We start from the raw sequence: 14,185 nt of genomic DNA, 5'->3' as shown, positions 1-14,185 counted from the left end.
TCATGAACATTATTTAGACATTACCAACCACGTCACTTTGAACGAACTATTAAGCGTACACCACCATTTAAAGTCAAGAACTCTAAAATTTAAAATTATAGATTAAAAAAAGAAATTAAAATCAAGGACTAGCTGCTCGCCTCAGGATTATCTATGTCCAGCTTGTGATATGGTCTCAAAAATTTTGATCGGCTCGAAAGAATAACAAACTGAGTAGTTTTTTTTACTTGATTCTTGACGTCCACATCAATATTTTTCTTTTTTAGTTATGGAAATATTTGTTACAATTGAGTTTGGACCCGAGATCTTATCATAAACTTGATATTTTTGTGTCAGATTAGTTGCATTTCACTTGCAAGTCCACCTCCATATTTGTTGAGACTAAAATGTTGATAAACAATTGCGTATAACCAATGAATCCTACTAGACAAGAGTATGAATAAGCACCTTAGCTCGATTTTAATGGTTATTTGAGCACAGTACAAAAATCACCTTAGAGGATCTCTATTGTTATATAAACCTTTTAAATTTTGCATGTATAAGGTCGTATATTTCTATCTGCGATCGATTTCAACTTATTGATTATTTAAGATCTATTAAAATCGGTCAAATACTTCACATGTTTCTAGCTATTTACGGGGTCTTCAAACATATGATTCCCTATGCCCTAAAAGAAAGAACTTGTAAATGGTGAAGTGAACCAAAAAGGTTACAACAATAATGAGAGATTTAATTAAAGATGGATGAAATATAAATTTTTGAAGGTAATGCCAAATTTAGTGTTCTTAGAATCAAATATGGATTGAGATAGTATCTTATGGGTGAACTTTTGACGAATGATCATGAATTTGATTCCACACTTTCTCGGAAAAACTTTTCGTACAAATTTTTATCAAGTGTAATTTATCTGACTAACAGTTATGGATGTCATAAAAAAAAGGATTTGAACCAATTTGCAACTTTCAGTTGGTGGTCCTTGTTGTATGTTGGAAACAAGAACTTGTCGAATGAAGCCCAATCATTCGAATTAAAGGGCAGAGGACCACTCTAGTGTTTGATGAAAATGAAAGGTATACGAATCATGATCACTCATCGTTATCCATCAAATTTATCCTAGAAAATTTTAAAATCTGTTAAAATCTCCGATCCTATCACGGTTCCAAAATCCATGTTTTTATTTCAGGACTATCCCAGATCAGGTTCTGGTTCTGGATTCGACGATTACAATTATAGTAAAAGGCGAAATAAGAACCAAACCGTTAAAATGAGATTTTAATAGAAGTTCGAGTGGATTCAAACTTATATTTTTTTCCCCAAATTTTAACTTGATAATTATTCAATAATTTGAGAGTAGGTCTCTTGTGAGACGGTCTCATGAATCTTTATCTGTGAAACGGGTCAATCATACCGATATTCACAATAAAAAGTAATATTCTTAGCATAAAAAGTAAAAATTTTTCATGGATAACCCTAATAAGAGATTCGTCTCACAAAAATACGACCCATGAGACCGTCTTACACATGTTTTTGTCATAATTTAGTTATAATATTATAAATTCAACAATTATTTTTTATTTAAAATAAAAAAAATAATTGTTGAATTTAACTTATGTAAATCAAGTTTAAATTATTATTAAGTTGTCTATGACTCCATATGTCCACAAAATTACCGCTCTACAAAACATTCCTCAAAGTGGAAATCCGACGGTTCCAGTAGCATCTCGGTTAACCTTAAATCTCCATCATCAATTTAAAATTTAAAAAAAATATTTTTTATATTGTCAGCTTTAGGACATATAAAAAAAGGACAGCTCTACGGACTCCATGTTGAAACTGTGCCAACCCAGTCGACCATGTCCTTTTCAACGCATTTACTTATTGCCCAATATATATATACACATTTATANATACTAAATATAATATATCTTAAAAATATGTATAAATATATAGTATATGATGTTTTAATTTCTATCTATGTTATAGTTATGTATTACTAAAATTATAACTAGGTAAAATTATATAAACAATTCAAATATATTTTAGTATATTGATAAAAATATAACAAAATAAATATATTTATATTTGATTTAAAATACAATTCAAAAAGTCACGAAACTTATGAGAAATGTCTAAATCAAGTGCGAAAGTTTTGATCATTGAAGTTATATAAATCAAGAATGAATGAGATTTTTCATATGTTGTCATATCGATGCTTCGACAAGCACACACATCTGGTTTTTCCAAAAGATTTGTCTTTCAATTATCTAGAACTTTTAAGATGAAAAATTTATCGAATCCCAACAAATCAATATCAGATTTTGAAAAATAAAAATGATGCTTATTTTTGTTTCGGTAGTCCGAAAACAATATATATGAGTTCTGTGATAAATATTTATTTATTATATTTTTATCGATATGATAAAAAAATTGATTGTATATTTGAGTTAATAATTATTTATCATAATATAATTTAAATAAAAAAATAATCAATAAAATAAATTAAATAATCTTGAAAATAAAATGTATACCTAACTGAATTTATTAATGATAATTTGACTTTAAAAAAATTTAGAGTGTAAAATTAATTTTTTTAGTTTGATCATATACTAATTTGTCATTCTATAAATAGTTTATATACCAAATAAGTTATTTACAATAGTTAATGTACTAATTTACCATTACGCTCACCAGCAGAATCTTTCGCGCACCTCCATTACTCTTTAGGAGACATCCGTCCCAGATAAACTACTCAAAGTAGTTCGTGTACCAAAATAAATTTTAACACACACACACTAAATGTATACACACAGTCTCACACAATGAATGTTGGTATTTTAAAAATCACTTTGATTTATTAAAATTTCGTTAAAATCAGTTGAATTTATGTAGTAAATAATATGGCGAAAGATTAACAAAATATATATTTTGCCATATTAATATAATTAGAACAAATGGAAAAATATTTCGAAAAATAATTAAAAAAGAAAAAAATCTGTAATCTGTAATCTATGACATCTATATCTATATTTACAATCAATAGATATTATGCGAAGACCTTCAAAATATTTTTGTCCCTTTGGTATGTCAATAACAACAATCTGTCATTTGAAAATCACTTGAACAACGTTTGATTAATAATATAAACTATATGATTTTGGATCAAGGGGACTTCATGTAAAATCCTCTCGAAATTTCATACAAAATTTTCTACAAAAAATATCATTTAGAATTAAAAAAAACTTATTAGTACCAAAAACTCAAAAAAAATATTAAATCATTCATAATTTTCAGACGTATCACATATAAATCTAAGAGTGAGAAGTTCATTATGCACTCAAGTTCCTATTCATTTTCTGCTTTTTCTTTCAAAATACATGTTCGAATATTGTTATACTGTAGAAACAATATACAAATATTAAGTTTGAATAAATTCAAGATATTAGGGGTTGTTTTCAAACGTGTACTTTGGAAACAATATTATTAGGAATCCATTATATCTTGGATAAACATTTGATTAGTCCTAGTGCATCACTATGATGAGAGCAAATAGTTTCTGAAAGAAAGCGATTGTACGCTCCTTGGATTCGATCTCTGATTTGTTGGAGGATGATGTGATCTGGGTGAACTAGGTATGAAATGTGTGGGCAATCCATCGGATGATGAGGAAATTATGTTTAAGAAAAATGAGCAAAGAGATGGCTTCTACCGTGACATGCAAACAAGGAAAGGACTCGTGAATGGGCGTCGGAGGGGTGTCCGACGTTTCCACTACGAAACTTAAGTCAGCAGGTGAAGAAGAACGGTGAAATGGCTTGTATATGTGAATATACGTGAAAATGCTTAAGAATTTAGAATTCCAGAATCTGTAAATGAGAAATATACCTGTTATTACCTAGTTTTCAGTGCCCACCTGCTAAGTATGGTAAGACTGTTACCCATACCCTACTTCTGATGTCTTCTTTGACACGCCAAACCCATGTCGTTCTAACAGAAATGATTGCCAAGCATAAGGTAGCAAATACTGATATACTCGAGTGTGGTGCACTTCTTGAGGTAGCCCGGGTAAAAGTTCCCGGGAGCTTGCACGAGAGCCCGGGCTCTTGATTACCCGGGGAAAGAATAACTCGGGCATCACCATGAGGAAAATACTCTACACATTGAGTCTGATTTGAATTATCCATATAATATCTCTGGTTATCTATGACCCGGACTTTTATGAGGGTATCACCATCTATGTATGAGATCACTCCTGTTATAATCGAATAAGTTCATTGGTTCAAAGTTGGTCTACCAGACACCTTGGTTAGTATTAGAGTGTTTCACTATGTAAAGATTCAAATATGTTGGATATCTTTATTTATGCATAAGACTTGCACTTGGTAATTGAAAATTTTCAAAATTTATTTTTCATGAGAATGGTGGAGGATTGTTGGTGGTTTCCATAAAAATGGAAGATATCATGCTTGAAATAACAGAAGGAACCTGAAGGAACTAAGGAATCGAAGGGGAGGAACCCTAACTGAAGGAACCAGTCGGTGCACCATGACGTGAACATTTGCGTTTGTTAACGGAGTTCCTTCGGGTCTAATGCAAATAGAGATGTCTATTCATTGTATCCCTTTGCGGTTTGGCCATTTTTTATGATTCAAATGAATGGTTATCATCCAAAAAACGTGTTATACCGTAGATAATGATTAAAAAATTATAAAAAAATTTAAAATTTTAGTAATGTAAGTTGATAGATTTTGGTTTTTAGTCATGTGACTTTTCAATTATTGTTGTCATCCAAAACTATTAAATTCTCCAAGTATTGCTTATTTGCCACCATTGGTCTTCTACGTGGCTCATGTGATGAGAATAAAACCTATATTATACATATTAAAATCAATCTAAGTAAAAATAAAGAAAAACGACACTTTTTTCCTCTCATTTTGAAAAATTGGTTTTGTTTTGACTTATTTTTCTTTTTATATTTATTTTAATATGCGTAATATAGGTTTATTCTAGCTACATGAGCTATGTCGGAGATCATCAGTGTCAAATAAGAAATATTCAATAATTTATTGGCTTATGGTGAAAAAAGGATGAAACAAAAAAAATTCAAGTTACTGTATGTAAACTAAATATTTTCAAGTTACAAAATTAAATCAAAAAACAGACCGACTTACTAAAATTGCAATTTTCCCAACATTATATATAATGGACCATTCATCATTTCCAAACAAGTTACTTATAAATCTAAGAGTGATAAATTCATTATGCACTCAAGTTCCTCCTCATTTTCTGATGAAACCAAATTGGATTTCAAATCTCGACACAGAAAAAAATCCATAAATTCTATCTAATTCTCAAGAAATCACTCAAATAATAATCAGAATTATAGAAGCGTACCGGAATCCATGACTTGTAGACGATTATTGGAAATGATCTTCAATCTTGCAGTTTTCTTCCAAAATCAAATAATTCTTTTTATGGAAAACAAAACAATACGTCGTTCTGCAAAATTGGGACCATAACCTCATTTTATAATTAAACAAATCTCACTATTTCTAATTTGACTCTAATTTGACCCCTCAACAAATCAGAAATATCATATATGGTATCCACACAATAATATCATGACAATTAAGACATTAAGTCAATTCTTATTCTAAATTAGACCACATAAATTAATGACTTATTTAATTGATGACATTAAACATTTATAATTACAATTATGAACCTTAAAATTCTTACATTTTTTCCTATCAAAATACATTTTGTTTGTATATTGTTATACTCCATTATCAAGTTTGAATAAATTTAAGATATTCAGGCTTGTTTTCAAGCGTAACAAAATTATTAGGAATCAATTGTATCTTGGAGGAACATTTGCTTAGTCCGAATACATTGCCATAGCAGTAGCAAGTCGTTTCTTAAGGAAAGCAATTGCACACACTTTGGATTCGATCTCTGATTTGTTGAAGGATTTGGAGCAATTTACTATAAAAGTTCCTTGTAGAAGCACATAAGAAGACATCCCCACCAACAACTTTGAATAAGATCTTATTTTTTAAAAATAAAATAAAATATAGCACTATGAAAGATTTATATTTCGCTACTCAAATATATATTTCACACATTTATTTATATTTACACAAGTAAAATACTTCTTACAGTTAATTTTGGAACTTTAAATGTAAACTTTCGATTCAAAAATCATACACAAATTTAATTTTTAACGTGCATTTATATACTCCTCATGTCTCAATATTATATGCATCTTTTTCTTTTCCGATTGTCTCAAATATATAGTTCAATTTTTATATTTAGTAATTGTAGGATCTATTAGAGGATAATCGTTAAGCTACAATAACTCGATTTTTGAAATATTGAACGTCGATGAATTAAATCGAGTTTGATTTTCAAACCAAGTGGAAGACACTCAAAATAATCATTAGTAGAAACCGAATAGATATTTTGGTAAAAAAATTTAAAAGACATACAAGTTAAATGTGTAAAAACTTTTTTGGTTGAAACATTTTATCAAGCACTTGATATGCAATATTTTGATGTTTGAACACACATCAAATTTGTTTATGGATGTTTGAAGATTAACAAATCATACGTCACCGCATCCACTAGAAGACTTTGATTTATACAACTCTTTGTATAAGCCAATTTCAATTTAAGACTTATCTTTTGACTAATTAAAACTCCTAGCACACTCTGGATTCTAAGCCCCTACCTCACAATCCGTATAATGTTTAACATCTCTTATGTCAAGACTACAAACACAATATTTAATGTTTTTGTGTGAAAACTCACTCATATAAGCTTTGAAGCTCAACTCTCATGTATATGTGTGAGTGATTGTGTGTGAAGAATTAATCAATTATAGTGTGTATCTCGCAAAATGTATCCTCACACTTGAGCTTGCTGTCATTCAAACTAATTTCTTCATGCAGACTTCCCATGCTTTGAATCTCATTCAAAAGCTTGTATTTAATCTTCAAGATGTTGTATTTATAGGTTCCAAGAATGATATATACATTAGACACAAGATTATGACTGTTTGAAAAGTGTATGTATTATTTATGATATTGAAAGGATTATTTCTGCCACACTGGCCACTTTCCCGAGCCCAATTGATTTTGAGGTCCAATGCCAGTTGGGCTCATCAGCTAGACTAATCATTCAGTTGGGCTAGTTTCTTAGACTGAACTAAAACGGCGAGATCTGCTGAAATCAGCCTTGCTTATCAGGCTGACCAAAATACCGCAGTTGCCCATACGCAACTGCTCCTTCCTGCTAAGCCAAACATAAATTTGGTTAAATTCGAGTTTCAGCTTTCATCTTAAGTTAGTAACTTCACATTTGAATTGATATTTTATAAACACAATAGTTAGAGTTTCTAAATCCAACAAGTAACAATTACTATTTTTAATTTATTAATATATTCTTATTAACTAACTCTTTGAAAACATGCAATAATTTTGAATAAATTAAATAAAAATAAAATATAAAGATTGTTCATAAAATTTGCTTCTCTAATTTTTTTTTTAAAAAATTAAACAAATAAATATATTTGAGACGGATAAAATATTCTATACAATTAATTATTGTGATGTAGTTTGTGGATAAAACTGTATAAACTTTAAGACAGTTGCCAAACATCGGGCACTATTTGTCATATGATTGGTAATGAATTGATACACGAATCACAGCCATAATACAAAGTGGTTCCGAACAAAATTAACGACACTTTGTCCTAACATTTCAATTTGTGCATTAATTTCATATCCTATACAAAAAGGTATAACTTTTTTTATTTCCAAAATTATTTAATTCATAATAAAGTATATGTTAAATGACTCGGAATTATTTAAATTCCAGTATTTCAAGGTACAATGAAAAATATGACTTTTCTGATTAGCTCCAATAAATTTGGCATTGGGAAAATTATTGTGATTTTTTGTTTTGTTTTGGGAGACAATTAGATTTCAATAAATTTAAGTGCAAACTCATCCCTCAAAATAACTTAAACATGAGAATATGATATTATAAATGATCATGAGGTGCGATAATTGTTCATGTTGTGAGAGCGATCAAAACGTAGAATTTGGAATGTTGTACGACTTGAAAAATTTGAGTCGCACTGTTACTACCAACTACGCATTAGCTTTTGGTAAAACGACATTCGCTCGATTCTATAACTTGTATCAGATCAAATGTCACAATTTAGATTTTCATGGATCACAAGGAGTGTAAATATTAGATGTAGGATTGTTGGAGTGCAATTATTGACTCCGCTAAGAAAGTAATCGAAACATGACGTTTGGACTGTTGCACGACTCAAATGATCCAAGTTGTTTTGTTACCAATGTTCGATTCTACGATAATGTATTATTTCATTAATAAATATATTTATTAAAAAAACACTATGAAATAACAAAAATAATGCCTCAGATAGAAATGTACTTTGAATTCAAAATCTTACACTAACTTCCATTGAAAAACTAAAATCTCAGTCTTTCCCACTTGAACATGAGAAATCTAAACAATGGTAACTTAATAATTTTATCACCTTCCAATTATTGTCAACATTTTCCACCATCAAATAATTAGTTGTACACACATATACGTACAATAATTTTGGCTAGATGAAGAATTTCAAATGGACAAGTAGCTTGAAATTAAGGATACTTACTCCACATGCCATGATATGATTATCAATAATTGAAGGAGATGAAGTCCCCCTTAGAAATTATGGAAAGAGGGCCATTACTGTTTACTATGCTGCCATAATTCTTGTCTCAAACCAAGGATTGATCCCAACTCTTATTTTGAATTTTATAATTTTAAAAAAAAAATTTAAAACCCTAAAGTTCTTATCTATTTTTTTCATATAAAAAAAGTTTGATTATAATTTGAAAATTGAAACAATGTGAGTACAAGAACATGCACAGACACAAATGTAAAATCTCAGAACAATCTCACCGTTTTGGCGTTTTATGTATATCGAGAGAGCGATAATGTTTAATTAGCTATGCAGTTTGAAAAATTCAAATTATATTATTATTATTACCGTTTAAAACTTTTGATGGGATGACAAACGTTCGACTGACACAACATCAGAGTCCATAAAAATATTACATGGTGCAATGGCCGATGATTGAGAGAAATTATCGAGAAATACAATTAAAAGATTCGAATCATACCATTATCAAAATTTTTAAAACAAGCTACATCCATAAAATTGGAATGAAAAAATATAAGAACTGATCTCATTGTGTTCACCACAATTAGTTTGAATTATTATTTATGCATAAAAAAGACAAATGTTACAGTGACGTTAACAGTTTGGTCAAACACAAAGCTGAACTGTGTTACGATAGCTCATTATCATTGTTGGCTTAGTTTAATCATTAAATTGTTTTCATACGTCACCATCACCTCTCCTACATTACCACAAATAAATACTTCTTCATAATTTCCAATTTGGTTACTCATAATAAAAAGAACATCAAATAATAATGTAATCATAATTACAATTTTTATTATTAAATATACATTTTTATTATCTAATATTTGTAAATAAAACAAAATGAAAAATAATAATTATATATACTAAAATAAAAACTCCGATCAGATATTCTCACATGTCAATTTTATAAAACAAATCTTCAACTCCATTATGTTCATGAAAATATAATATTTTTTATTTTAAAATATTACTTTTCGTTTTAAATATAATATAAATAAAATAAATATATCTCATAGATTTAAATATGGAGAAGCATATATGGTTAAGGCAAAAACTTGTGTGAGACGGTATCACGAGTTGTATTTTGTGAGACATATATCTTATTTGGGTCATTTATAAGAACATAATAATTTTTATGCTAAGAATATTATTTTTTATTGTGAATATCGATAAAATTGACCCATCCACAGATAAAAATTCGTGAGACCGTCTCACAAAGACCTAAGTTAAAATCCAAAATCATGTTCGCCACGTCATACTCCCAAATGCTTAGACTATCGGACGGTCGGAATTCATCCGGGACACGTGTCATCCTACTACTGGTCGAAGGGACCCTGGTTAATCTCAACCACACTCTGGTTTAACAACCTGAGTATTAAACTTTTTAAAAAACCTTATCATCTCTGCACTTAGCTGCTCTCCACCTCATCCTCTCACCTTTCCCTCTCTACAGAACTGAATTTACCATTGTGCCCCTCCCATGGCGTACTCGTTCCCGGAGGAGGTTCTGGAACATGTTTTCTCCTTCCTCAGCTCCGACAAGGATCGGAACGCTGTTTCCTTGGTGTGCAAGTCTTGGTACGAGATAGAGCGGTGGTGCCGCCGCCGTATCTTCGTGGGGAACTGCTACGCCGTCGCGCCAGAGATCGTGATCCGGAGGTTTCCTGAGGTGAGGGAGTTGGAGATGAAGGGGAAGCCGCATTTCGCCGACTTCAACCTGGTGCCGGAGGGTTGGGGAGCGTATCTGGACCCGTGGATCTCGGCGATGTCAGTGGCGTACCCTTTTCTCGAGGAGATCAAGCTCAAGCGCATGGTGGTGACGGACGATAGCTTGGAGCTGATCTCGAAGTCGTTTAAGAATTTCAAAGTGTTGGTGCTCTCGTCTTGCGAGGGTTTTACAACTGACGGTCTCGCGTCGATTGCTGCTAATTGCAGGTGATTATTTGAGAAATGGACTAGTTTTGTGTTCTCTTGAATATCTGTTTGTTTTTTTCTGAGGGAGCATTGAGCTATTTCTTTTATTGGCGCGGATTAAGTGGAAATTTTCTGTTTCTGAGGAAATGTCAAGGAATTTTAACCCGTTTTGTTGCGATTTTTCGTTCACGAACAGCGAAAAGTGAAGTTCTGAGGCTTTATGGAGCGAAAGTTGTGTTCCGATTTGGCTTATTCTTGTTGACTTGAAAGATTGTTTTATTGTCAACTTTAGCTTTGGATTGTGTGAGTTTTCTCGTTAAACTTGAAAGATATAAGATAGATCTGAATCTGATCTCATTTTCGTAGAGATGTTTTTGGATGCGTAGTGTCGTACAAGAAGTCAAAGTTGATCTTCCAACCAATTCACCATGTTAACAGTTTGATTTACTGATACGGAGATCCTTGGTCTCTTGCTTTTGGAATATCGTGACTTGTATTGTTCTTTGGTGGGCTGTCCGGGGTTTTTTTTTTAATTTTTTTTATTCTAATTATTGAGTAGATTCTGTCTTTTCCTGCCCTCTATGAGTATGATAGTATAGTGAAGTTGTACCTCTGTTTTTTTTTTTATCACTTCTTTCTTTCATTCTTTGTTTTTTTTTTTTTTTTTTTTTTTTNCAATCTGGCGTTCCTAAAGTTGAAACTTTGATGGAGTACGATTGAATAGTGAAGTTGTTTCTCTGGTTTTATCACTTTTTGTTTTTGTTTTTACTTTTTACTGACTGTCGTTCCTACAGTTTAAACTTTAATGGTTCAAGTTCAAGTTGTTTAACTGTTTACTACTACATGTAATCACTTTTCCTGTGTTTGGATATTTGATTAAGAAACCAATTAAAACATATTTTCTCGCTTGGTTATGTTGGAAAATTCTGGCGTAAACATTCTTTTGTGTTTTTTAGATGATTCATCTTTTACTTCTATCTTTGTTTTGTTATTATTATCTATTATATTTGTCTAAATTAAGATGTTTGTACAGATCTCTACTATTTTTGCTTGAAAAGAAAATGTAAGGAACATTATTAGGTCTGCCTTTACTTTTCGCTCTTCCAAGTAAACCCCAAGATATGCATATTTCCGGGCAGGGACCTAGAAACTAGTCTGGGTTAAATCGTGTTTACATGATTTGGTTCATCCTGGGAAGAATTTAGTTTCTTAATCGAATTAGTTGTTATCCACATGATCACAACACTGTTGGCTGAGTACTGATTTTGAAGCTCGAGTATTATTGCAATGCAGGAATCTTCGAGAACTTGACTTGAGGGAAAGTGAAGTGTTTGATTTAAATGGGCATTGGCTTAGTCATTTTCCTGACAACTATACCTCACTGGTGTCGCTGAACATGTCTTGCTTACACTCTGAGGTGAATTTGTCCACCTTGGAACGACTGGTTGCTCGTTCTCCTAATCTGAAGACACTTCGGCTCAATCGTGCTGTTCCTCTTGAGAAGCTCCCTAATCTACTTCGCCGTGCACCTCAGTTGGTTGACTTAGGTACAGGTGTCTATTCCGCTGAAATCCGATCTGACACATTCTCTAACTTGACAGAAGCATTTTCCACTTGTAAGCAGCTTGAAGGCTTGTCAGGTCTTTGGGATGTGGTTCAAGCTTATCTTCCAGCCTTGTATTCCGTCTGCTCCGGTATCACGTCACTAAATTTAAGTTATGCAACCATTCAAAGTTCCGATCTAGTCAAACTTGTCGGCCAGTGTCGAAATTTACAGCGTCTATGGGTATGTGATTTTACTTGAACCTTCCATGCAATTAATAAAGCTTGCAATCACAGTAGTGAACTGTTAAATGAATTATTGTGCTTGCTTCCTGTTGTATAATTGTTAACCGCAAATGGACATAAATCTCCGGTTGAAATGAATTATTCTTGTGTGTGAAATTCTTTATAGATATTGAATCATGTTACTGATTTGAATTTTTTTAATATATATTATGTGTAATACATTTATTGCATTAACGTCCTCAAACTAATAATTCTTGTATTTTCACAGGTTCAGGATTACATCGAAGACAGTGGTCTTGAAGCTGTTGCAGAGTCTTGCAAGGATCTGCAGGAACTTCGGGTGTTTCCTTCAGATCCTTTTGGAGAAGAACCAAATGTATCTCTCACTGAACGGGGGCTTGTTTCTGTCTCAGAGGGCTGCCCCAAACTTCAATCTGTTCTTTACTTCTGCCGCCAGATGTCAAATACTGCTTTGATTGCTATAGCAAGGAATCGGCCCAAGATGATCCGCTTCCGACTGTGTATCATCGAGCCTCGGGCCCGTGATTACATAACCCTTGAACCACTTGATACTGGTTTTGGAGCCATCGTGGAGAAGTGCAAGGATTTACGGCGCCTTTCCTTGTCTGGCCTCCTCACTGATCGAGTATTCGACTATATTGGGACACATGCTAAGAAACTGGAGATGCTTTCCATAGCTTTTGCAGGGGATAGTGACTTGGGCCTGCATCATGTATTGTCCGGGTGTGAAAGTCTCCGGAAACTGGAGATCAGAGACTGTCCATTTGGGGACAAGGCTCTTTTGGCCAATGCTGCAAAGCTGGAGACAATGCGATCCCTTTGGATGTCTTCTTGCTCAGTTAGTTACGGAGCGTGTAAGCTGCTTGGTCAAAAGATGCCTATGCTCAATGTCGAAGTTATCGATGAAAGTGGGCATCCGGATTCGAGACCTGATAGCTGGCCTGTTGAGAAACTCTACATTTACCGGACAGTTGCAGGACGGAGACTCGATATGCCCGATTACATCTGGAAAATGGATGAAGACAAGGAACTGGAATATTCTTAAGAAAACAATCCAACTTAGCTATTCATCGGTTCTTGCTTACTTACGAGAGATTGAGGTAAATGTCCTCCTATATATGTTCCATTCAATTTTATTCGCAACTTAGTTGTGTTGTGTTGTATTTGTCAGTAACTACGTTAATCATGCTGAGTTATTTGTTTTGACTTTAGCTATGTAATCTGTAAGCTATACGCGAAACCTTTGCAATCTTTTGGCGAGTTGATTTGTATAATAGTTTATATAAATGTTGTTTCATCAAATCATCTGAAACAAGAAATAAATGGTGTTGTATGAAAATGTGAAGTGATTGATGTTTAAGGTTTTGTAGGAACCTTTTTTATGGGTTTCCTCGAATAATATTCTACTGTTGCCGTCTCCCTCCAGCTCCCTGTTTTTGTCATTTTTCCCTTGACTCGAACTATGATTATACTTATATATGTGTAATATAATATATATATATATAGAGAGAGAGAGCTAGCATTGACTGCAGAGCCATGTGATAGATTCTGAGCATAGAGAGAGGGTTGGTTTGTGTTGCCAACTTTATTAAAAATTGCTGCAAGTAAGAATTCATTTATTGATTCGTTCTCGCCTTTTCATAATCACCTGGCCACCACTATTTTCTTTGGACTACAGAGTACTGCCTGCCCTTTGAACGCACTCAAGAGCCAGCC

General features: G+C 32.5%; 1 protein-coding gene across 1 annotated transcript; it reads left to right on the top strand.

Annotated features, from left to right (window-relative positions):
- The first annotated feature begins 10,149 nt into the window (after positions 1-10,149).
- Positions 10,150-13,888, top strand: LOC140973351 (protein TRANSPORT INHIBITOR RESPONSE 1-like). Its single transcript, XM_073436073.1, has 3 exons — positions 10,150-10,681; positions 11,954-12,446; positions 12,717-13,888. The coding sequence occupies exons 1-3, from the start codon at positions 10,227-10,229 to the stop codon at positions 13,512-13,514; spliced, it is 1,746 nt and encodes a 581-aa protein (XP_073292174.1). The 5' UTR covers positions 10,150-10,226; the 3' UTR covers positions 13,515-13,888.
- Positions 13,889-14,185: the final 297 nt, after the last annotated feature.

The sequence above is a fragment of the Primulina huaijiensis genome, chromosome 3, assembly GCF_012295235.1.
Source record: "Primulina huaijiensis isolate GDHJ02 chromosome 3, ASM1229523v2, whole genome shotgun sequence".
Classification (NCBI taxonomy): Eukaryota; Viridiplantae; Streptophyta; class Magnoliopsida; order Lamiales; family Gesneriaceae; genus Primulina; species Primulina huaijiensis.
The sequence above is the reverse complement of the archived record's forward strand: the minus strand, read 5'-3'. Positions and strand labels throughout refer to the sequence as shown.

Excerpts from the sequence above, each read along its gene's own strand:
- LOC140973351 (XM_073436073.1), top strand. The coding sequence starts at position 10,227 with ATGGCGTACTCGTTCCCGGAGGAGGTTCTGGAACATGTTTTCTCCTTC. Across the intron at positions 10,682-11,953 it reads TCGATTGCTGCTAATTGCAG|GAATCTTCGAGAACTTGACT; the intron begins GTGATTATTTGA and ends ATTGCAATGCAG. Across the intron at positions 12,447-12,716 it reads GAAATTTACAGCGTCTATGG|GTTCAGGATTACATCGAAGA; the intron begins GTATGTGATTTT and ends GTATTTTCACAG.